At 36.0% G+C, this 25,394-nt stretch overlaps 1 protein-coding gene across 1 annotated transcript in view; it reads right to left on the bottom strand.

The window, feature by feature from the left end:
• The window catches only part of UHRF2 (ubiquitin like with PHD and ring finger domains 2), a 101,811-nt gene that overhangs the window by 15,417 nt on the left and 61,000 nt on the right, over positions 1 to 25,394 (bottom strand). Inside the window, exons 5-13 of the mRNA XM_053924429.1 lie at positions 22,115 to 22,224; positions 19,283 to 19,469; positions 13,018 to 13,141; positions 12,396 to 12,503; positions 9,787 to 9,891; positions 7,168 to 7,274; positions 3,533 to 3,695; positions 2,486 to 2,626; positions 129 to 228 (exon numbers count right to left, since the gene is read on the bottom strand). Of these exons, the coding sequence (XP_053780404.1) occupies positions 129 to 228; positions 2,486 to 2,626; positions 3,533 to 3,695; positions 7,168 to 7,274; positions 9,787 to 9,891; positions 12,396 to 12,503; positions 13,018 to 13,141; positions 19,283 to 19,469; positions 22,115 to 22,224 (1,145 nt within the window). The remainder of the gene's footprint in view (positions 1 to 128; positions 229 to 2,485; positions 2,627 to 3,532; positions 3,696 to 7,167; positions 7,275 to 9,786; positions 9,892 to 12,395; positions 12,504 to 13,017; positions 13,142 to 19,282; positions 19,470 to 22,114; positions 22,225 to 25,394) is intronic.

Genomic DNA, 25,394 nt, shown 5'->3' with positions numbered 1-25,394 from the left:
AGTAACCCCACACTAAAACCTCTTTGCTTTGCTTTCTATTTCTTATGAGTTTCTCAATTTATTCTCTTAATATTTCTCTTTATTAGAAATTATGTTATTAGGATTTACTTGCTGTGATCATTACCTACCATCATCCGGAGTCGGCCTCTTTGAGGCTCCACTGGCCTGCTTCTTTGACTGTCCTTTAGTCTTCTTCCCTTCCTTATCTGAAGGGTAACCTACTGGATACTGATGGGGGGAAAAGTACAATGTAGACTTAAACTTCACAGAGAAGGGGGGTTCTAGATCCTGGTGAGAAATTTAAAAAGGGGAGAGAGGAGGAATCCATTTTTTCCCTAACTGAACAACTTTATATAAAGGAAGCAGACATTAAAAAAAAACCAACAAAATTCAAAGGACAGAAGATTAAATCCCAAATTCAGTGTAAAACCATGTAGTTTTGATTGTTAAGAAATTCCATTTTATAATACAATGATCTTAGTTTCAGATCTAAAACAGGAAAGATGAGTTTACAGGAGCTGTGACTAGGTGGCTGGAGAATTTAAAGGAAGAGAGGAAAAGTGGAATCTTGATATGAAGACAAGTGAAGATCAACCACAGAGCACAACAGATGGTACTCACATCGATGGGATTACACTAAATTGTGGGGCCAATCTAAAAAATAAAACAGAAGAAAACCCCACCAAAACATTATGGGCCAAATTTCCTATCTCTTAAAAATTGGGGGTGAGTAGATAATAAAAGCTTTTAGAAGACCTAATGTCACTAAATTACTGAATTCTTTATCAGCCAAAGGTCCAACTTTAGGGAATAAATTCTACCTATTATCTTTGTATTTTACTGGCTACCATTTTTTCCTTTAGAATACGCTTTGTGATAACACTCATGTTTAAAGCTCAGTATGTTTCCATCTTCATCAATGATACATTAACTCATCACATGAGATGGGATTATATGCTTCTGCTCAGTTTCATGTCTAACCTTTCTAGAGCATTCTTTGATGAACAGTGGATTGGAGAAAGTCTTTTAAAAATGGATTTAACAATAGGTTTTTTTTTTAATATCAGTTACAAAAGAATTACAGTTGGCCCTTGAAGAACAAAGGTTTGACACATGTGGGTCCACTTATGTGTGAATTCTTTTCAATGAAGATATTAGTATTTTTTTTTTTTGGAGACTTCACTACATGAATTGCTGTACCTATAAATAAATATAAATTTCTTTTTCACATTATCTTTTTATTTTTCATACCTGTTGTTATAACGTGTTATTAATATCTACAGTGTTTTGTATCATGTAAGATAATATCAATGTCAGTAGGTACTGACAGACAATTCATCTTGTAAACAGATGACATAAACTTACAGTATCAATACAATACTGTAAATGTATCTTCTCTTTTTTTTATTTTTGTTAATAACATTTTCTTTAGCTTACTTTATTGTAAGAACATATACAAAATGTGTGTCAACAGTCTGTTTATGTTATTAGTAAGGCTCTTGGAAAACAGTAGGTTATTAGTACTTAAGTGTTTGTATGTTATCAAAAGTTATACATGGCTTTTCGACTGTGCAGGGGTTGGTGCCCCTAGCCCCCATGTTGCTTAAGGGTCAACTGTATTTTGGCAGTTATTTTAGCAGCTGATGGGTCTCATTTAAACAATAAATCAATGAATTTAAAAAGAAAATAAGAATAGAAACAGACTTGCACTAGAAGACGCACACTCACCTGCCTGGGTGGTCAGACACTTGCCCATAGTTCAGCCCCTACACATGCAGTGTGGGCAGAGCCAGGGAAAATGACAAAGCTGGCAGTCTTTACGGAAAGCACAACAATGGGGAATGATGGAAGATGAACTCAAACCATGCAAGTCAGTGTCAGGGACAAAGTCTAGGGTGTATAGGCAGTGGAGAGGGAATGCAGCCATACCATCCACTATGCATACAAAACCAACGAAGTCTTATATGGGTTAACAGCTGAGCATGGGCAAAGGGGAAAAAAAAGGCACAACACTAAAGGTGGTGACAGGACAAGGAAGCAGCTTTGAGGGGGAAGAGAGAAAAGGGGTGAGGAAAAGTGAGAAGGGTAGGAAGCAGACCACTCTTATAAGCCACCTCCCCCCTTCCCCTACTAGAGACACACCCCCTGTGCCATCCAGGATACACTTCCCTTCTCAAGGTCTCCTACACCTAAATTTTATATATCCCTTTCCCTCATACTTCAAGTGATTTCCATATTGAATTGAAAATACTTTTCATTGACCAGCCCAACTTTTCCCAAGCACAATTCTTGGTCTGAGGGCAGTTTGACACCTAGGATGCTACCTTTTTACTGTTTTTCTTTCTGTATACTTGCATGATCTCATTTTCACCCCTTACCATCCACTGATCAACTGCTGTGGGTTATATCCAGTATTAAAGCATGTTGATAGTAGAGGTGTACATTTTTATGAATATACAAGTAGCCTAGACAAATGTGATCTAACCTGTAAACGCAGGCATAATCTCCTTGATCGTTCTATTCCTTCTGAGGTCCAAGGAGCAGGTTCAACATCATCTCTTCTTAAAAGATAGCGCCAAACCAGGAATCCATGGCTTGATGAAATCTCTGGCCAATATTTCACCACCTAAATCATAGTATTTCAGTACTACTTTGAGATTTAAAGATAAAACTTCTAATGTCATCATATTAGTGTTTGAAACTTGCCAAAACTAAATCCAACTTCAAAAGGTATTTGTTTTGTAATAGTAAATGAATTAAGTATATTACCAAAGTATTATTTTGACCTTATTTCTTATTAAGATAGTTCCTATATATGTATAGATTGCTACAAATTTGAGATACTGACAAGATTATGCTTATTAATATAATTTTGCATAATAGTAAATAGAAATGGCGGCAGTAGATGCCTGTTTTCTAAACAAAGAATACAACCTATTTTAAAAATTATAATGTGCTCTGCTTGAAAATCTACTGTAGCCCTGGCTGGTGTGGCTCAGTGGATTGAGCACTGGCCTGTGAACCAAAGGGTCACCGGTTTGATTCCCGGTCAGGGCATGTGCCTGGGTTGCAGGCCAGGTCCCCAGTGTGGGGCATGTGGGGGGCAACCACACATTGATGTTGTTCTCCCTCTCTTTCTCCCTCCTTTCCCCTCTCTCTGAAAATAAATAAATAAAATCTTAAAAAAAAGAAAATCTATTGTAGTTAAAATCATTCTGAAAGATATATAAGAATCAAGATCTATAATGGCCAAGTTATTTAAAAGTTTTATCATAGAGAATAAACTTATAAAAAGCTTAACCCAAAATATTGCTCTGTCCTTATGAACTTGAAATTAGCCTTAAAAGAAAAGTATCAGAGTTAAGAGCTCTCTTTGTGCATCTGTTATAGTTCCAGAAAAAGTAGAAACACCAACTAGGACGGTCTAATGTGTCCTCCAGCCCACCCACAGCAGAGGATTTCCCTGTGGTAGTGACCCTGTCCTGAAAGCCCGGGAAGAATGACTAACAAGAGGTCATGCCAGATAGAGCACCTTATAAATGCCATCATATCTGTTGCCTTCTTCAGGAGCATATTTGCTGATCTTCCTCCCTTTAAAACTGCGTATCACTCTGACTGGCTTACCAGCTCTCCAATTCCGAGATTCTGCTCCAATTTTATCATCCAATGGAGCATCACAGTTTAGGGCCAATGCCCTAAAAAATAAAGCAAAGTCTTTATACCAAGTAATCTTTCTTTAAGTATATAATCGCATCATTAGCTCAATTAAAAGGTGAATTATGCCTTACCTGACGGTTAAGATTCTATGATTCTTTCCATATTATTCCAGATAATAGGATTATGCTTTCCCCCACCAGCAGAGAAGACAAATCAGTTTTCTGATGTCACCCCCAAGCCAGGGGATTGGTTCTCAGATAGCCTGTAGGGTTCTTCTGAAAGTAATAACATCTGTGCCACGTATAATAGAAAACAACTAGAAATACATGGAATTTTCTTTAAATAACGTTTGTTGAGGAAAGGGAAAAAGTTGGAAAACTAAAGCAACCGACTGTTGTAATAGTTATTTTTGATAGGGAGTGAGGTAAATTGCTGGAATTATGTAGAAAGAAAATCAGAAAAATAAATTTGGCAGCAAGGTATGAATGACCTCTCTAGGTCCACTTTCCACATTCCAGACAACAGAGATTCCTTAAAGTTTAGAAGATATTAAGAACAAGTTCAATATGAGAATATCCTTTAAAGACCTCTGGTAAAAAACATAAGTTTAAATAAAAATGAAGCATTCAAATGTCTGTGCTAAATCATGACAATTAAGACTGCTGGCTGCATTTTACTGAAGACACATAAACAAGGAGGAACAGTGAGCTGGAAGCAACACTTGATTTAGCTAAAGCTTCCTTAGTATGCATACTCAGTAGTAATTAATCAGTAAGGTGATTAGATGTTAGAAGACCTTTCTTGGGGAACTTAGTCCTGCCCCCCTCAAAAACCAAAAAAACATAACCCAAAATCCCCACCAAATAAGAATCTACTTAAAATTAGTATTTTTCCTCTTAAGATACCAATTTCCTAACTTAGGTGAAAAGAAACCACTGGGGACACACGAAGTCAAAAATACACAGACACACCCTGAATGGTGTGTGGCTCAGTGGATTGAGCACCGGCCTGTGAATGGAAAGGTCACCAGTCTGAATCCTGGTCAACGCACATGCCTGGGTTGCAGGCTGGGTCAGCAGTTGGGGGTGTGCAAGAGGCAACCCATCAATGTTTCTCTCACACATCGATGTTTCTCTCCTTCTCTTTATCCCTCCCTTCCCATCTCTCGAAAAATAAAATCTTTACGAAAAATAAAATCTTTAAAAAAATTATGGAGACACACACAATCTTGTAATGATAAAAAATACTTGTTCAGAGTATAGTTCTCTTTTTGCAGGCTCAAAAAAAATAGGCCTTAAGAGTAAATGACTAATCCACTAAAATACCTTGATAAAAAAATATCCTGACCATGTTGTATTGTTAAAGTAAGTGAACTTAAGTGTTTCTTAAAAAGCAAAAACAAAAACAAAAAAACCTTTTAGAGATGTGGCCAAAGAATTAAAGCTTACCAAATTATCTGTTATCTCAAAGGAAAATGCATAAAAACTCTGGGAGGCAGAAGAAAATACAGCCATCAACTCTAGAGCTAGTATTATATATTATTTATGGAATAGCTATCTCAATACATACTTCATCTTCTTAAAGAGTTAACGTAGGATAAATGTTATCTTCATATTAATGAGTGGAATGCTTTGGTGCTCACAGTTACCTTCAGTCACAATGACTGCCACCATTACATGGCATTAAGTCACTTCTAGCTTCACATAAATATTCAGGCTGTTCTCAAATATGAGAAGAGTCGAAGAGGATAAAACTAGTCAAATCGACAAGGCTCTTCCATTACTCTCTCCACAGCTCAATTGGTTGCCTCTAACTACTCTGATAAAGGACGGCCAGGTTACCTTGCTGCCCTTTTCAGTTTTCATAAAGTGGAAGGGCTGAGAAAAAAATAGGAACAAACCTCTCAAAAGCAAAAAGCAGGTATTAAGCTACCTCTTAGCAGAGTAGCAAAAATGAATTGGACCATATACTAGTCAGGAAAGAGTATACTGTAGGTCAGAGCTAAGGACCTTTCACTTCAGTTTTCATGTTTATAAAACATTATAGTACCTTTGCCCTAGAGGTCTTTACAGTCAATCACAAGGGATATTCACAGCTTAATGTACAAATTAACTAAATGGATGTTAGAGTCTCTGTGATATATCAGTCCTAAAGCATTTCGAGTTAATATTCATTTTCACTACCTTCCTTTAAAAACATTTTTACTACTTGACAATTATTTTGTAATGAGATTATAACACGGTCTACCAGGTACACTTATTATGTTCTTCAAAAGGTTGAAAAGAATCTACTGTGTATATTTCAAATGCAGGTAGTTATTAAAGAAATTTCATATAATTTTCAGATCTGACAACCTAGAAAAGCCTTTTGCAAATTCAAGTCATATTCTCACTGACAAAAACATATAAAAATATTTCTAACTCCTTTTAAGATCATTCCTCCTAAAGAGTTGTTTCCTCGCTAGAAAGACTAGCTAGTGACTGGACTCCTGCCTCAGGAATGTGTTCACCAGCAAATCTGACCTGTCTCCTCTGCTGGTTCAGTAAAATAATCCTACTGTCAGAAATAATATAGAAGGAAGACATGAAAACAGATTCTATATAACTTGGTATGCAACAAAGTCTTGAAATCATACTGCTATTATCTTTAGTTCACAGGTTAATCAGAAATTATGGGCACACTACTTAAAACCACGTGATTTTAATCTCAAGAAAGTTAAAACTACTTTTACTCAATAACCCACAAAATACCCTTATTAATAGAATACAAAAATTTAAACTATGAAATGATTACAAAACTATCAGTATAAGTTATAAGGCAGTCATTGCTATCGGACGGTTTGCTTGGGTTACTTTATTTTTGATATTAGCATGCATTTATGAAGTAAAACACTTTGAAGTTATTACATTTTCTTTCCCATGGAAGCTGGATGTCATCGATACTTCCACAGAATTAAGGTCAACACAAGGTGGTTCTTTTGTAATGCCTTAGAAGCATTTAATTAAAAAGGGTCACTTTTGTCACTAAAGATTCTCTCTTATAACATTTAAAGAATCTGATTATTATAAATCCTAAAAACACCTTGAGTGTAGTTCTGATTTAGTTACGTGATGTGTTTAAATGTGGCTCCCAAACATAACCCTGTTCCATATTAGTGTCTCTTCTAAAAATAACTTCATCACTTTAAAAGATAATCTGTATTGACTAGAAAATAACTTTGACCTGTAGGGTAGTAGATCAGCCACCTTATCCTCAATTTCACTTATATAGGCTCCTTTCCTTCAAAGGTTTCAACATGTTTTCAAATGCAAAGCACATGTGTTTATCATTAAGTTAAGATGCTTGCAAAAAATTATATCATCAGGAAACAGGATTTTAATTTTAGATCTTTAACTTTCAATTTAAGATTTTTCTCTATAGTCTAAGTTATAAATTATAGTCTTATAACCAAACATTTATACGAAGTCCATATTCTAAATAGTCTTTACAAACTCTAACAATAAAGAGTACCTGTTCATGTTTGTTAATGTTTGATCAGCCGATGGTGCACCAATTCTTTTATTGCCAGCAAGGTTTTTACCACCACTCCCAGTGTATGTGAACTCATCACCTCGGTCCTGCAGGAGAAGATTTTTCATTATTAAGACACCTAAGCTCAAGTATAATCTCATCAAGTCTTGTTTCAGAGTCAGAACATTTGGTTAGGATGTTGTACATTAACATATTTTCTCAAGGTATCTACAGAAGTAAGGTCTAATTCGATTGTAATCTTATGTGTAGTATGCTGTCAAGTGGTATCACTTGATTTAAAGATTTCATTTTGAAGTTATATACCTCCAAGCACTGCTATTCTCATGCCATATCTATCTGTCTGTCTGTCTATCTATCTATATATTTATCTATATCGAATAATCTACAGAATGCTACAAAATTAGCTGTTATGGGTTGGGAATATTGTTTCACTTAATTCAGTGTTATTAAAATAAACTTATCAACATTAGCTTCTAGGTTCTTTATGGAGTACCATTTTAATACATACATCATAACTGATTTCCCAACAGCAATCTACACCACACCCACATTTGCTACTGTATTTCAACTTTAAAATCCTAACAGCATGGTAAGTTCCCACATTTCACACTCTATGAGTTAACTCAAATTGCATTAAGGTAAAATAATTACCTATCATTAAGTTGCATAAAGTGTCTACCTCATGTGACCAAAAAAAAAAAAAAAAAAAAAAAAAAAAGCCCAAAGAAGTGGATGATACATGAACTAGCTCCATAAATATTTCTGTAATAGCTATAAATTTATATAGATATTATTGAAAGAATTCTAATAAGTACACCTAGTATAGCCCAGAACACTTCAATTGATGAGAAAGTTTTCCAAATGATATCTGGATTGACTTCACAATGCTCATATTCATAACCCTGTCAACTTTGAAATTATAATTGTGGTAGTTATATAAGGGAAAAAGTAGTGGAAGCCAGGAAGGAGCACATAAGAGGGACAAATAAGCTAAACAATGTTTAAAGGCTTCAGAACAAATTTTTTCTTGGATGAGAAAAGTTTATTTAGGCTTCTCTACCTTTTTCTATAGATATGATTAAGATAAAAAGATTGAAAATGCTTACAAAATAGAACATCTCTAGTTACATCTTAGTTGGCAATTAAGCCTAAATATTTTAGTCCTAAAAGAAATTATTCCTTATATTATATAATAGAATTAAGAGCTTATGACACCTCATCAGCATTTTTCTCCACAAATGTTTAATGTCTGACTAGTAGTAACTATATTCAAAAGATGGGGAAAAAAGGAAGTAGTAACACCCATCTCACTTCAACTTGGTACTTCTTTTTAGCTCTACAATTTTATGTTTCATATATTTAAGATAAGCTTCTGATCCAGACTATAGAACTGTCTGAATCCTTATTATATGCCCAGGACTACATAAATTACTTCATTTAAAATCAGTAACTTTCTGATATAAAATTACAGTACTATTGTTTTTTATTTTACACATGGGGAAACTGAGGTTTAGTGGAGTTAAATAATTTGGTCAAGGTCTCACACACAAATGTCAGAGCCCAAGTCAAAAACAATTGGCTGGTCGCTAAAAGCATGTTAAAGAGACTTCAGTTGGTTTGTTTTCTAAGAGAGCCTTAAAAATAGTAAGTGCTGATTTCAATAAGCTATCTAACGTTTTTGTATTTCTGAAAAATACTTAAAGATATAGCTTCAAAATATTCATGTCAACTACCATATAAAGCCCAGCAATTGTACTCTGGGCATTTATCCCAGAGCATTGAAGACCTTTGTTGAGGAAAAACAAACAAAAAAAACCCCCCAACTGTATACAAATGTTTATTGAAGCTTTATTCTTAGACAAAAACTGGAAATAACCCAGATGTTCTCCCAGAGGTGAATGATTAAACAAACTACAGTACACCTATTACATGGACTACTCAGTAATAAAAAGGAATGAAATGGTGATACATGACATAATTTGAGAATTATGCTGAGCAAAAAAAGAATTTCCAAAGGTTATATACTACATGATCCCACTTATAGAGATTTTTGAAGTGAAGATATTTTAGAAATGGAGAACGGATTAGTGGATATCAGGGGTTAAGAAGGGTGGGGAGAGCAGATATAGTACATGTGGCTATAAAAGGGCAACGCGAGGGACCCCTGTGATAAGGAAAATAAACGTTCGGTGTCCTCAGTGTAGCATGTCAATATCCAGGCTATGATACTGTTCTGTAATTTTGTAAAATGTACCACTGAGGGAAGACAAGGGCACAAAAATCCCCAAACTATTTCTAATGCTACATGTCAACCTAAAATTATCCCATAATTATGTTTAATTTTAAAGAAGCTCTATAGAATATGTATTTTCATTATAATAATCAGTTACCGCATATATGTAAATCAAAACAATACACACAAAGATTAAATACTGCCAATTGATTTACCTTGTAACTTGTACAGAACTGACTACTTTAACATAAACTCTATGCTAAAAAGAGACAGGATTTGATATACCCTAGACAAAACTTCTGTATTCTGTATTCTACTGAAAAATCAAAACAGGTTCTAAAGTACAAAGTTGTATCATGACTTACTACTTCATCTGCAAATCCACCAGCCAGGACAAGAGAGTAAGCCCCATCGTTACTTCGACCATGAATTCCACCAACATGGGGCCTATGTACCCCAGCTTCGCTCACCTATAAAATAAATAGAATCTCAAAATACCTTTAAACAGTGAAGTTACATTTACAAAATGCTTTCACATATACCATTGGACCTAAAAGTCTCCAACTAAGAACTGCAGATCGCCCAGAGTTCCACCTTTTTGCTCACTGACTCTACTTCTCTCCAACTATATACCCCTTAAGCACTAAGCTGATGACTCTTAAAAGTGCTCAGGCTTAGAATTCTGAGTCTCAAAATAATAACCATCTTGTATCTATTGCTAAAAACAGCTCAATCTGGGTAAACAAGAATTTACTACCAGTGCTACACATCTCTTCTCTTCTTATGTCTTGTCTTTTGTTATGTGGCACTGTTCCTAGGCATGTCAGATAGGCAAGAGTCATTCTAGCCTCATTCCTCTCCTTCACCATCTGAACCCATTTATTTGGCCACAAATACTGCCGACCTGATCTCCCAAATTCATTTTCTTTTCTCCTTCCACTGCTATAATGTTAGTTTGAGTGATTAATGCTTAAACTAGACCCTCTTTCACCGCCTCCAATTTTGTTCCTTCAATCCCATTCTACCCATCACAAACAGAATGATCCTTTAAAGAAGGAATCTGCTTTTAATTTTCAAGTGCTTAAAATATATTGAATGGTCTGGCAGTCACTCTATAGAGCCCAAGTTAAGTATTACACATTATCCTCTCTCAATCTGGCTCCTATCTCTAATCTCCAGCTTCTCCTTCATGGAGCCTCTATGTTTCAACCAAAACTACTCATTGTTACCCAAACATGCTACCCATTTTCTTAGTTTACTCATGCTATTTCACTATTTCAATGGCCTACTATTTTCCCATACACCATCAAATCTGGCTCACTGAAACAAGTGTCACTTCAAACTCTTTGTACTTCAAACTCCCTGAGTGAAGTACTGTAATTCATCTACTTAACATACAATTGTTTGCACTGACCAGTGTGGCTCAGTTGACTGGGCGTCATCCGGCAAGCCAAAGGTCACCGGTTTGATTCGGGTGAGGGCACATGCCTAGGTTATGGGTTCATCCCTGGCTAGGGCATGTGTGAGAGGAAACTGATTGATGTTTCTCTCTCACATTGATGTTTCCCTCTCTCTCCTTCTCCCCCCAACCCCTCTCTTTAAAAATAAATACTTTAAAAAAATTAAAAAAAAAACCCAAAACCCAAAATATACAATTGTTCTTAGCAGAGAAAGGAGCTAAAATCCAAGCCTGAAGAGAGGGGCTAGGGAAGAAGGCGCAATAGAAGCAAGCCCACAAGAAGCTGTTAAGGGCAACAGAACCTGGATTTAGTCCTTGAAACACCAGGTACTTCAGGAGATAGGACCACTTGATTCCCAACCTCTCCAACCCTTAAAATAATAAACCTGTTTTAAATCTTCCCCACTTCCTAAATGGCAAATCCACCTTTCCAGTTGCTCAGGCCAACAACCTCAAAATATTCTTAGACTGTATTAATGGGACTTTTAGAGTTCAGGAATGAATTAGTGACACCTATACAAAAAAAATAAAACAAAAAAGACAGTTAAAAATACACAGTGTATTTTTACTGTATTTATAGATTCAAAGTCATAATATCAAACCTTGAATAGTGATTTAACCAAATTATTTTATTTTGCGATGGGAGGACAGAGTGTGTTAAACTAAATTGTTCATCTTCTATAGAAGGAAGTTAATAAAACTAATATATAAAGACAAAGGTAGTATAAACACATTACTTAGAAGGAGGTAGATACAGAAGAAAACATCTAAAATGTTAGTTATTTCCGATGAACAGAAAATGGGGACAAAAAAGGGGTGGGTTTTTAAAGTATGCCATATACTAGTATTTAACTTTTCGAGCTATGTATTACACTATTTTAATTTTAAAATGTTACCACTCTACTCTTATTTAAAGTTCAAGCTCCTCTAATGTGCAAAATGTTCTAAGATCCCCCCCCCCCACATTGGTTGTCCATAATGATAAAATCACCTTTCTAAAGAAGAAATCAGGACTAAATACAATACAGCCTTCTTCAAGGGGGAAAAAAGAAGTAATTTTATCCTGGGATTATCTGGCAGTTCTTCTAACCAATAATCTTAACAATCATTCAGAAAAGTGAGACTCGAAAACACCTAAAGTAAACTTTCTTGTAGTTCAATGACATTAGATGAGACCTTACTACATACATGATAAAAAGAAAAAAATTAATATTGCAAATATTAAATTCTTGGCAAAAAAATTCTTTAGAAAACTTACCAATAATGTTAAGTACCATAGCAGTAACAGAAGTGTAGACAAAATGATGAAAAGACATAGCTGATGCCTATTCATGATGCATGTTCCTCTGTCAAGCTATGGGGAACAGTCTACCCATTGTAACAGAAAATCATTCTAACTGAATACCATGTGATATTACCTAGCTTAGTCCATTTATAATTAATAGACACTGATATTTGCTACAATTTGAATTATACCCAATTCTACCCTTTCAACTAAGCCAATTTTAAAAATACCTGAACTCTAAATCTCCAAGTCGATCCAACAGGAATTCCAGGAATAGGTCCATAATGATTAGAAGGAACAATAGTACATTCTTTAGTGCGACCAACACAGGCCATTCCCTACAAGTCACAGAACAAGCTGTTTCAGAAATCAGTTATGCTACATCTTAAAGCCCTTAGATCCCATAATATACGAATAAAATAGAAACCTGGCTGTTTGTATGATTAACAACACACAACAATTTATATTATTAAATTCAATTAACAATAGCATTAAACAACATAGTTATGTGTTAGTATTTCTGGTATTTAAAGTACCATTTAACCATTACTACTATTGTTATTTAAACATTATAACTTGGCCCTGGCTGGTGTGGCTCACTGGACTGAGTGTCAGCCTATGAACCAAAAGGTTGCTGGTTTGATTTCCAGCCAAGGGCACATGCCTGGGTTGCAGGCAGGATCCCTAGTTGGGGGCATGCAAGAGGCAACCAGTTGATGTTTGTCTTATACATTGATGTTTCCCTCCCTCCCCTCTGTCTAAAAATAAAATAAAATATTTTAAAAAATTATAACTTGCATTATAGTTATTTTAAACATTTAACTAGGAAGAAAAGGAGACTTTTTTCTTTACCCTGCCCCAGTCTCTCCGGCTTTCAGTGCTAGCTGATGGCATCTTCGCTTTCTTTTTACTCATTTTAAGTCTTTCACCAGCCTTTACAACTTCACTGGAATCAGTTTTACAGGAAGGACAATACCTTTAAAAGAAAAAAAATTCTGATAATACCATATTAAAGCCAGTAACAGAATAATGACCTTTCTAGGGTAGAACAAATTTTAAGATGTTGTAATTAGTATGTATTATAGAGTTTTAGCTGGTACTTAAGTATTAAATTTTTCAAAATATTTACATGGGTAGGCGAGTCAAAACAAAAACATAAAAAGAAGTTGGCACTCTTTTAGAGAATTCAAGATTTTAATATAAATTCTCAAATTTACGTGAAAAACCAGACAGTTTTCCAATTCAAATAGTACTATGATCTTATCATTAACCCTGAAAATGTGAATTATTCATTTGATGTTTGTATCATAAAAACAAAGAAGAATAGATGATTCTTCTAAACTCAACACTGAAATATGCAACTCATACACATCTCATCTACATTGGTTATTAGAATTCTCAAAGTGTGAAATGTATAGTCTATTATAACAAATTTTCAAGGATGTTTATTTATATTAGCCTTATCCCTAGCTCAATTTTAATTGTTTATACTTGTTTCTTCTTTAGCTTATTTGCAGTTAGTCACACTGATACAACCTGTACAGGCTACCTTGGAGATACTGTGGGTTTAGTTCCAGACCATCACCACAATAAAGTGAGTATTGCAATAAAGTTATAATCTGTTTCCTGGTAGAGTGTCTTGCCTTGTCTTTAATTTGTAAAACAAAAAACAAAAACCATTATGCTTCACGAGGTATCTATGAAGCATAATAAAATGAGGTATGCCTACATATCATTATAAGAGGTCTTAAAATCATTTCTAAAAAACAAAGTATAAGATCTACAGAATGAAATGGGCTATTCTGTGTCACCAACAAATGGAATATCTTAACAAAGATTGGCTGGCCACTCCCCCATTAATTTTAAATTTTTGTCTATACTTTCCATTTCATAATTATCCATTCCCTTTGGCTTATAGAAGAAGACACATATGCCCAACTAGGTAATTTTAACAGCCTAATTACAAGATATCTTGTTTAGTGCTATATGAAAGACAAATTTAAATAATTTAGTCCCTGATTCTGAGAAAATTAGGCAGTGAGATACAGACACAAATCCAAGGCAAAATTAACTATAAAAAGGCAAGAAATACTATCAAGTGAAATCTCCCCTTATCAGGAAATCAGAAAAGCTTCCAAAAATCAATTTGGTAAGACAGTATTTTACCTGATATGCTAGCATTTACAACAATAATTTTATCAAAGATCTTATAGTTAAAACAGGTATTATCACTGTCTGATGGGAAAGTAAGTTAAGAGGCTACATACCCAGACAACATGATTTAGAGAAGTAGAAAAGATTTAGGTTAAAGAGTTCCAAGTGAAATGAAAAACCTCAATATGAATGCAGAGGTATTCCATAGAGAAATCTAAGACAGACTCCTAATTATATGATCCTAAAGTCATCCCTGGGATCTATTCCTTCATCAGGTTTGTTCAGAACTCGATGCCAGGCACTATTTTGATGCTTGGGATAAATTTTTGTGATTAAAATGCCTGTACACAGTAGTTAAGGAAAACTAGTACATAAATGAAACAATTTCGGAAAGTGTAAGTGTGTGCTATAAAGGAAATACTTTAGTGTTCTGGGTGTGCTAATAGTGATTAGAAATGCTGTGTAGATAGTTAAAGCTTTTGGGGTGGTATTCCTGCTGAGACTCAAGGAGCCAGTGATAAGAAGCAGCCAGGAAGGCATTTCAGGCAAAGAGACATGAAGTGTAAAGGTCCTAAGAAAAGGAAAGAATGATATGCTTTATAGAACATAAATGTGGATAGAGCTTAAGTTCAATAAATAAAATGGATAAGTGATGAGGTTAGAGGGTAGGCTGTGGCTAGGTCATAGATGGCAAGGGCTTAGATTTTATTCTAAGTGCAACAGGAAGACATTAGGGGGGGTTACCCTGATTTAGAACTTTGTAAGGTCACTCTGCTGCTATGGGCAAAAGAAAGCTGGTGAGCAATGTGAAAGCCAGGAGACTAGTTAAGCATTTTTTATAGCAGTTCAGAGAAGAGATGATGGTTTGGGTTGGGGGATGAGAAGAGAGAAAGATTATGGAGAACTGACAAGATATGCTCATATATTCTTGGATGTAGAGTATACAAAAGGGGTGATAAAGAGAATCAAAGATTCCCTCACTAATTCTGGACCCACTAATTTTGTGATGTTGGGCAAGCAAGCAGCTGAATATAGGAATATAAAGCTCAGGGGAGATTAGATCTGATGGTATAAGTTCAGAAATATTAGATTGGTATACAGAGTCTCAGGACTGGATGAGGTCATCTAGGACGCAAGTATGAAGACAGTAAATGAGTAGTGCTTTCAGAAACTCTGAAATCTGGTAGGTGAGAGAAGACCAATAAGAGATTAAGAAGGAAAGTGAAATAGGAGAAAAATTAGATCATATGATATCATACAATCTACAAAAACAGAGTCAGCAGCCAAGCAGAACAGTAAGGAAGACTGAGAAGTCACCACTGGGTTTGACAATGGAATGTGTTTGTGAGCCTGACCCAAGCTGATAGAGTAGAGTAGTGGGAGAGTCAACTGGAGTGTTGAGGTATGAATGGGAGGAGAGGAAACAAAAATAATCAGTGGAGAATGCTCTTGAGAAGCTTTGCCAGGAAGGGAGCAGAGAAATGGGATAGGGAGCTGATAGGAGGAATGGGATCAAGGGAGGGGTGTGTGTCTGCACATTTTGAAAACTCAACAAGATTCTAGAATACTAATAAGAATAACCTAGTTATGGCAATTCAGGAGAGGAATTCAATATAGAAATAAAGTTCCTGAAAACGCAAAGGATATAGAATTGTGAGGGAAAGTAGAAGGGCTTCCATTTTAGAGAAGCAAGAAAATATCACCCATGGAAACAAAAGAAAAATAAGAGACTTCAGAAAAAACAGTTACTGGTGGTGATAAAATTCAGGGATGTGACCATAGGAAGCAGGGGGTAAAAAAAGAATTTATATCTCTTCCTTTCTTCTATCACTCCTATACCCTCTGTTATAATACAATAAAAAACTTCCTAAAAGTGGGGGGGTAGGGTGGGGGTCATCAAAGGGATGGAGAACAATCTATTCTTTACAATGATACCAGCTACCTCACTGTGATGTTAATATTTCTGGGTAAGTCATTCTCCCAACTTAAAAACCCTCCATGCTAGCAACATGGCCCAAAGTTTACAGAGAAAAAACCTAATATGACATTAAAAAGTTCATTATAACTCTGGACACATTTCTCCCAGTCTCCTAATTACTTCTTTTTGTAACTAAGTCAACAGAAGACATATTTTGTCAAGTGTATTTGACCTTGGTGCCTAGTTCTACTTATTAACCTCATAGGATTAAATACTGATAATAATAATCCATATAAAGCACTTTGTTACTGTCTAGCACTTATTAAGTGCTTAATAACTATTAAGTACTATTATAGAACATAATAGGTACACCTAGAATAATTGGGCGTTAGAGGGAACCATCCACAAAGGCTTCCCCAATTAAGTCATATTTAAGTAAAAACCAGAAGAATTAATATCATCCTGAAGTTAGGCAAAGAAGAAAATGTTTCCAAGAGAAAACATGCCAGGTATAAAAGCCCAGAGGAGAGAAAGAAAATGACTTAAAGAGCTACAAGATATTTAATCTGGGAGAACCAAGATGGCGGCGTAGGTAGACACACTGCGCCTCCTCGCACAACCAGAACTGACAGAAAATCGAACGGCAAGGGGGTCCAACACCAAGGAAATACAAAATAAACATTCATCCAAACCGGTAGGAGGGGCGGAGACAGGCACCGGGGTGGAGAGGACTCACGTTGCCGAGGCGGGACTGAGACTGGCGGAGTGTGGGACAAACTGGGCAGGCAGTGCGAGCACTAGCAGACCCTGCAACCCTACATTTGCGCAGATAAACCGAGAGGGCTGGACTCAGACTGGCGGAGAACGGGGAAGGCAGAGCAGTGGGTAGCACCCCAGGGCCCCACATTCGCACACAGATAAACCGGGTGATGGTGGGGAGTGAAGCAGACTGCGCAACCCAGGGCTCCAGCCCCAGGAAATAAAGCCTCAAACCTCTGATTGAAAGCGCTCGTGGGGGTTGGGGCGGCAGCAGGAAAGACTCCCAGCCTCACGGGAGAGGTCGTTGGAGAGACCCACAGGGGCCTAGAGTGTGCACAAGCCCACCCACTGGGGAACCAGCACCAGAGGGGCCCAGTTTGATTGTGGGTATCGGAGTGAAAGATTGAAATCCAGAGGAGAGTGAAGCGGGCGCCATTGCTCCCTCTGGGCCCCTCCCCCACGTACAGCATCACAGCACAGCGACCAGCATTACCCCACCCCGGTGAACACCTAAGGCTCCGCCCATTAAAGTAACAGACGCGCCAAGACAAAAAAAAAGAAAAAAAAAAAAAATGGCCCAAATGACAGAACACTTCAAAGCTCCAGAAAAAATACAACTAAGCAACGAAGAGATAGCCAACCTATCAGATGCACAGTTCAAAGCACTGGTTATCAAGATGCTCACAGAATTGGTTGAATCTGTTCGAAAAGTAGATGAAAAAATGAAGCCTATGCTAAGAGAAACAAAGGAAAATGTACAGGGAACCAATAGTGATGAGAAGGAAACTGGGACTCAAATCAACGGTGTGGACCAGAAGGAAGAAAGAAACATCCAACCAGAAAAGAATGAAGAAACAAGAACTCGGAAACAAGAGGAGAGGCTTAGGAACCTCTAGGACATCTCGAAACATTCCAACATCCGAATTATAGGGGTGCCAGAAGGAGAAGAGGAAGAACAAAAAATTGAAAACTTATTTGAACAAATCATGAAGGAGAACTTCCCTAATCTGGCAAAGGAAATAGACTTCCAGGAAGCCCAGGAAGCTCAGAGAGTCCCAAAGAAGCTGGACCCAAGGAGGAACACACCAAGGCACATCACAATTACATTACCCAAGATTAAACGCAAGGACCTACATCCAAGATTACTGTATCCAGCAAAGCTATCATTTAGAATGGAAGGGAAGATAAAGAGCTTCTCAGATAAGGTCAAGTTAAAGAAGTTCATCATCACCAAGCCATTATTATATGAAATTTATCTAAGAAAAAGAAGATCAAAAATAGGAACAGTAAAAATGACAGCAAACTCACAGTTATTAACGACCACACCTAAAACAAAAACAAGAGCAAACTAGGCAAACAACTAGAACAGGAACAGAACCATAGAGATGGAGATCACATGGAGGGGTGTCAATAGGGGAGTGTGGGGGGGGAAGGTACAGAGAATAAGTAGCATAGATGATAGGTGGAAAATAGACAGGGGGAGGGTAAAAATAGTGTAGGAAATGTAGAAGCCAAAGAACTTATAAGTATGACCCATGGACATGAACTATAGGGGGGAATGTGGGAGGGAGGGGGTAGGCAGGATGGAGTGGAGTGGGGGGGGGGAAATGGGACAACTGTAATAGCATAATCAATAAATATATTTTAAAAAAAAGATATTTAATCTGGCTAGAGTAGCCCTGGCTGGGTAGGTCAGTTAGAGCACTGTCCCAACATGCCAAGGCTGTGTGTTTGATCTCTGGTTAGGGCCCATCTAAGAAGTAACCGATGAAGGCATTAAGTGGAACAACAAATCAATGTCTGTCTGTCTGTCTGTCTCTCTCTTCTCCTTCCACTCTCTCTAAAAATAATAAGTAAAATTAAAAAAAAAACCAAACCCTACTATTATATAATCTGTCTGGAGCACAGAATATTTGGGGAAATGGAAGGGGAAGTAGTAAAAGATACAACTGGAGAAATCAACTAAAAATACTTGTGCAGCACCCTGAAGGCAACATAAAGCCTCTGAAGCAAAGGAGTAACACAATCAGATTTGCATTTTTGAAAGAACATAGACTCCATACTGGAGAAAAGACTGGAAGGATTAAATATGGAGCTAGAGACTGGTTCAGAAGCTGTGGTAATACTTGAATAAAGGTTATCAATAACAAATAACCATTGGCTATAAAATGTTAAGTACTTTAATATACATTATGTATCTTTAGAAATCTATGTTTGGTGGTTTAAACACCTGTTTCACATTCAATTTTGAACACGGCAACAACAAAGATACCCTAATAATCATACCAGTATTCCTCTTCAGGGACCTTCTCCAAAGGTGGACTCAGGCAGTAGATATGATAGGCCATGTTACATTCATCACATAGAAGCTGCATGTTGGGTTCCTGTTTTCCACCACATACATGACAGGAGCAAGTATGGCATTTCTTGTCTGGGTCTCCACGGCATAAATCACATTCAGGGTCATTTTTCCCTATTAAGAACAAAATACAGCAAACCTAGCCTTAAAATCATTTTTATATCTATAAATCTTCTAAAGAAAAACCTATGAAAATATCACACAGCTTTTTTTTAATGAAGAGAAAGAAACCCTCAAGCATGGGACTTTAAGAATAAATGCCTGAGTCTCATTCTAGACTTATGAATCAAATTTTCAGGAATGGAGCCCAGGCTTGTGCCCGTAATAAGTCAAATTACACTTACCCACAAAGATAATGAACTTTTGTCTTAAAATTTTTTAAGTTTATATTGACTAGACTCATGGTTAACCAAATATGCACCGATGTGATGAACTCACTGGGGCACCATAAGTTATCTTAAAATTTCAAGGGAAATACAATACTTTGTCAAACAAAGTTGTTTTGACCTAATTACTGAATAAATAGAATTGTTAAGTACCATCTGTCCTGCAGATCCAAACCTTTCTTTGGGTGGGCTGAATCAGGACAGGGAGGGCTGTTAGGAGTCAGCAAGCCCATCTTAGTTCACATACAAGCTATGCCCCTAACATTCACTTTATTAGTAATATAAGTGGCACTTCTGTTCAGTTGATTTTCATCTTACTTGTCAACTGGTTCAGAACTCTGGCAAGTTCAGGAGTGCCATTTATTGCCCCCACCCCATCTAAATCCAAACATCTTTTGACAAAGCGTTCCCTTGAAATTAAAAAAAAAAATTTTTTTTGTTATTCAATTACAGTTGTCTGCCTTTTCTCCCCATCAAAATTTTAAAATATACAAAAAGTTTTATAAAAAAGTCTTATAGTAATGTCCATAATACCAAAAATTAAACTTAAATGTTAATGAAAAGAGGAACAGTTAGAAAGATTTTCATGAAAAACACAGGTACATTTACAAGAACTATTAATACAGAGGAAGCCAGGTATATTAAATTCAAAAAAGAAACTGGATGATAATTTTTTAAAAAACAAAATTGTTTCAAAAAAGATAAATTATATAGATACAGAGAGATGTCTAGAAATGACATGCTGTTAGAATGATTACCTCCTGGGAGTTCTAGATTATTTGAATTTATATAGTTCTACATTCTGAATTTCTTACAAATTGTACACAGTACATTTGTGAAGAAATTTACTGGTATAGGACTAATCTAGCATATAAGGGAAATGGGAAAAAGTATCTCACAAATGAGATGGAGGAAGGAAAAGGCTACTGACTTGAGTACTAACTTTCTGACTGATCACTGCCTATTGTTGCTAATGAAGATGATTAATAATTTTTTTGTTCATTTCCACTAAAGTAGCTGTGACAACATGTAAGTAATAGAAATATGACAAACCTAAAAGAAATGTTTAGATTTTTGTTTTTGAGAGTGAGTCATCTGACCAATGGAAATCCAGCTGTGGCTCTGAAATGGTTTAGTTCAAAATTGTACAAGTTCAAAATTATAGCTACAATGTGATTAGCATCAGACAGAACAAAAAATATATGAGTATACCGAGTGGGAGAAAACAGAAACATGTGAGAAAAACCTAGTCAAACTTGGTTTTCTGTTTGAGAAAGACTAAGTCACATTAAATAGGTTTACTCATCAACTTATCTTCATTCCTAAAATATAATCCTACAAGCAGTCATACAAATTACGCCTTGAGGGTCTTAATTCAAATGTAGATATATTAGCATTACAGCCTCAAAAACTGAGAATGGCCTAGACTGGTAACATGAAAATCTATTTATTGATCTGTTAAAATTCTTGTTTTATAATTTTGCACCAATTGTGGTAAGAAGTAGTTAGGCAGGACCCCTTTTGTCTTGAGTAGCTCTTTTCCAGAATATATTAGACACTGACATGTGGCATAAAGTCAATGGATTGCTTTCCACAAGAAAATTCAGAATTGAGAGTGTGAGATACTCTAATCTATTTGAAAAGATAGCAATTGAATCATAAGACAAAAAACCTAGAATCTAGTCATAACAGTTACCAACTAGATGTATGATATTAAGCAAGTAAAATACATACAATGAAGAGGTAGGGCCATATATAAACCTCATTTATTATCTCCCAGAAATTCAAGGATCAATCAGCACTATTATTTGTAGGCTCTACCAGTATAAAAATGTCTCATTACTAAAAATTATTCTTGGATGGCCCTGGCTGGTGTAGCTCAGTGGATTGAGTGCAGGCCTGCAAACCAAGAGGTTGCTGGTTCGACTCCCAGTCAGGGCACATGCCTAGGTTGCAGGCCAGGTTCCCAGTGGGGGACGCATGGGAGGCAACCACACATTGATGTTTCTCTCTCCCCCTCTTTCTCCCTCCCTTACCTTCTCTCTAAAAATAGATAAATAAAATATTTTAAAAAATTAATCTTGGATGGCCATAAAATCACTGAAATGGGATTTTTTATTTGGACAGAACCTAGAGTAGAGAAAACAGCAAGAAAATGTCAATAAAATGCTACTATGAGAAAATATTTCCTTGAAAACAAATTTTATCATGAGAAAAACCATCAGACCAAAATGGAACTTAGTTCAAAAATGGTGTCTTGAAAATAAAATTGTCTGGGTTAAATCTTATACTCTCTCAAAAGTTATTCCCTGGCCAATTAAAATGGCAATCCTGTACAATATATATAGTCTAAACCCATAAAAATGTCCATACTTAAGAACTTTCCATCTGCCAGTGAAAGAGGATGGGCTCCAGGTTTCTCGATCTTGAAGATTTCATTTACATATTTTATATGGCAATCATTTATTCTTCCTTCGGAACCCCTGTTTAAAAAAGGAAGAAAGGTTAACTTCTGCCAGCAAACCTAACTACATGCAAATAATAAAGTCAGTGTGAAAACTCACTAAACTTTGTTTATTTACAAACTGGGATTATAGTTATTCCAATTACTCTGAGTTATTGTTTTCAATAGAAAAAAAAGTCCAATAGTAAGTAGCTAATATTCAAAGTTAAGTGTAACTTTAGTGTAATGTTAGGGGGAAAAAAATTTAGAAACAGCACTTAGGTTCTGGTAAGAAGACAGCTATCTTGTGAATTTAATTTAAAGACTAGATAAAATGATACTCTCAATTAAAATGAATGATTGAAATATATTTCCAATAAATACAGTGAGTTTCTACGTAAAAAGATGACCTCATTAAAAAGAAGTCTTTCAAATACTAAGCCATATTTTTCATAGATATAATCTATACCTGTTCGAATAAGCTTCTTCAAAGCTTCCTGCTGTGACTGTGGATATGTACATTTCTCCTTTTAATCTGTCAAGTTTTGCTTTACATTTTCGAAGCTATGGCACTGGGTGTATACGAATTTAAGATTCTTGAATCTCATAAAATGTGTATCTACTAATACATTCAGTATCAAAAGTGTACCTTTTTTTATTAGCATTTGCTTAATGACATTTTCCATCTGTTCACCTTTTCTTTTAAAATTGTTAATGTTAAACATACACAAGTGCAGAAAACTGCATAGAAAAATGTACCATTTTTGTCTGTTTCCAAGACTCTAATCTATAAATTCCCACATGATCTCTTTCTTCTTTGCAATTTGTTGAAGAACCACTATCATTTGTCCTATAGTTTCTCAGTTTTGATTTTGATATTTACATTCCCAAAGTTTTGCATTTCCAAAGTATAGTTTAGTTTTTATTGTTGTTTGTATTTTCAGTAAATTGGTAGCTGGATCTGGAGCAGAGGTCAAAAAACTTGGTCTGCTGCCTGTTTTTATAAGTAAAGTTTTACTGAAGCAGCTACACCTACTTCATTTATGTATTCTCTATGGCTGGTTTCCTGCTGCAATGGCGTAGTTCAGTAGTTGTGACAGAGACCATCTGGCCACCAAAGGTAAACTATTCATTATTTGGACCTTAAAAAAAAAATTTTTTTTTTTTAAAGGTCCGGACCTGGCTTTAATGCTTAATCAAATCCAGGTTCATTTTTGGGTAAAATTATCTGCAGTTTTTAAAAGAAATAGTTCCCTTAACATCCTAGATAGATGACCAATGAGTTTCTATATTACTAGGAAAGCACATATTTGAAATGTTTCAATCCACTATAGTTATTTTCCTTATCAGTGTTCAAACTGTCTCATCTCTGGCCAATAGGATCTTCCAGTTGATTGTCAAACTTTTTCTGACAAAACCTCTCAGTCTTTGTGAGCTTCCTTGTTTCCTATAACACAAGATGCTCCAAGTTCACCTTGAACACTTTCTGCCTCCAGCCTGAATTCTTATCTCCAAGGAAGCCTGGTTTCTTTTAGGTAGACATGGTATTTCAAGACCAGAATTTAGGCACTAGAGAAGCTTACTGTAACTGGACTGATCAGTGTTTCTAGGCTTTTGCAGGGGACAGAGCTATAGAACTGAAATGTACACATTAATACATGTATAAAATATCTCATGAGTTCATACAAACTTTGTTGAAATTCAGAACTAAAGGGTGAATTTACTTTTTCAAAAATAATTATCCATTTCTCCTTTTTCCCCAATCAGAAAAGACACCAATGATGCCTAAATTAGAACGCTACAAGTACTTCTTTACTTTATCCAAAAGTACACACAAGACATTCTCTCACCAATTGTCATTATTTCTGAGAATGCTTTAAAATTTCTCTGTACAGCTCTGACCAGCATGGCTCAGTTGGTTGGGCATCATCCCACAGAGAAAAAGCTCACTGGCTCTAATGCTGGCTGGGGAGTGTACAAGGCAGCCAATTGGTGCTTTTCTCACATGTCAATGTTTCCCTCTTCTTCTCCCTCCCTTCTCCTCTCTCTAAAAATAAATAAAAGTCTTTAAAAAAAATTTATCTGTACATTTCCATGTCTTAGTTATATTTATAGTGTCAGATCATATAACCATTACATACATATATTTTTCTCCTTTCTGTATCTCCTCTAGCGCTAGTTCTAAATGTAGCAATATTTTAATTTTTACAACCACTCAGTCAAATTCTTTTTAATCATCTCAATGGTCTGAAGCTAGTTCTCTGGAAGGTTCAGGAAAAATGATGCCTCCCCTAGTTCTTACAAGTTAATGAGTTGTTTTCCATCCTTAATACTGACAGCCAGTTTGGCTAGACTTAAAATCCTTAGCCCACATTTTTCTTGACTCATGTATGTCTTTCTGCAATACTTTCTTTGTAAGGGTGTTATCCTAGTTCCTTATTTTTTTTTTCCTTCTAATTTTGTATGGTAGTTGACATCAATGCTTTTCTTTTATTTCCTTGAAACTTTCGAGGGTATAGTTTCACTTAGCTTTGCTAATTCACAGCTAGAGTTCCACAGAGCTCACTATTTTCATTGCTGCTTTTTGGAGAAGCATTCAACACCATGGCAATTAAAATCTAATAGGACATAAATCAGATCAGTAGCTGTCTAGGGCCAAGGCTGAAGGTGGTAGTGGTGACTTTGATGGAGCCCACAGGAACTTTTTGGGGTGATCACAATGTTCTATATCTGGATTACAGTGGTGGCACGGGTACATATACTTGTTAATATTCACCTAATATGTTGTAAATGATGCCTGAAAAATTACTTTTAAAAAGGCATTATGAAGTTTACTTTCTGAAATCTGCTGGCTCTATTCCCCTCTCTTATTTATAACTGGGTCCTTTTTTCCTTTGTCTTTATTGTCCCTGTCCTATTCAATCTGAATTGCATCCATAGTAGTTTCTTCTCAATATGGAACTCTGTCCTGGAGTAGAGCTATAGCTAATTTTGAGAGTTCAGAGTTCTATTCCCTTTAGATCTCACTGCAAACTGTTTGTACTTACCCAAACTGGGGTGCCTACCCCTTCTAGCTTCAGCTGCTGTATTAATTTTACCTACTGTTGCATAACAATCACCCTAAAACTAGCAGCATAAAACAAAAATTACCTTACAGTTCTGTGGATCAGGAATTTGGAAGCAGCTTAGCTGGGTAGGTCTGGTTCAAGA

Source organism: Desmodus rotundus, chromosome 1 (assembly GCF_022682495.2).
Source record: "Desmodus rotundus isolate HL8 chromosome 1, HLdesRot8A.1, whole genome shotgun sequence".
Taxonomy (NCBI): domain Eukaryota; kingdom Metazoa; phylum Chordata; class Mammalia; order Chiroptera; family Phyllostomidae; genus Desmodus; species Desmodus rotundus.
The sequence above is the reverse complement of the archived record's forward strand: the minus strand, read 5'-3'. Positions and strand labels throughout refer to the sequence as shown.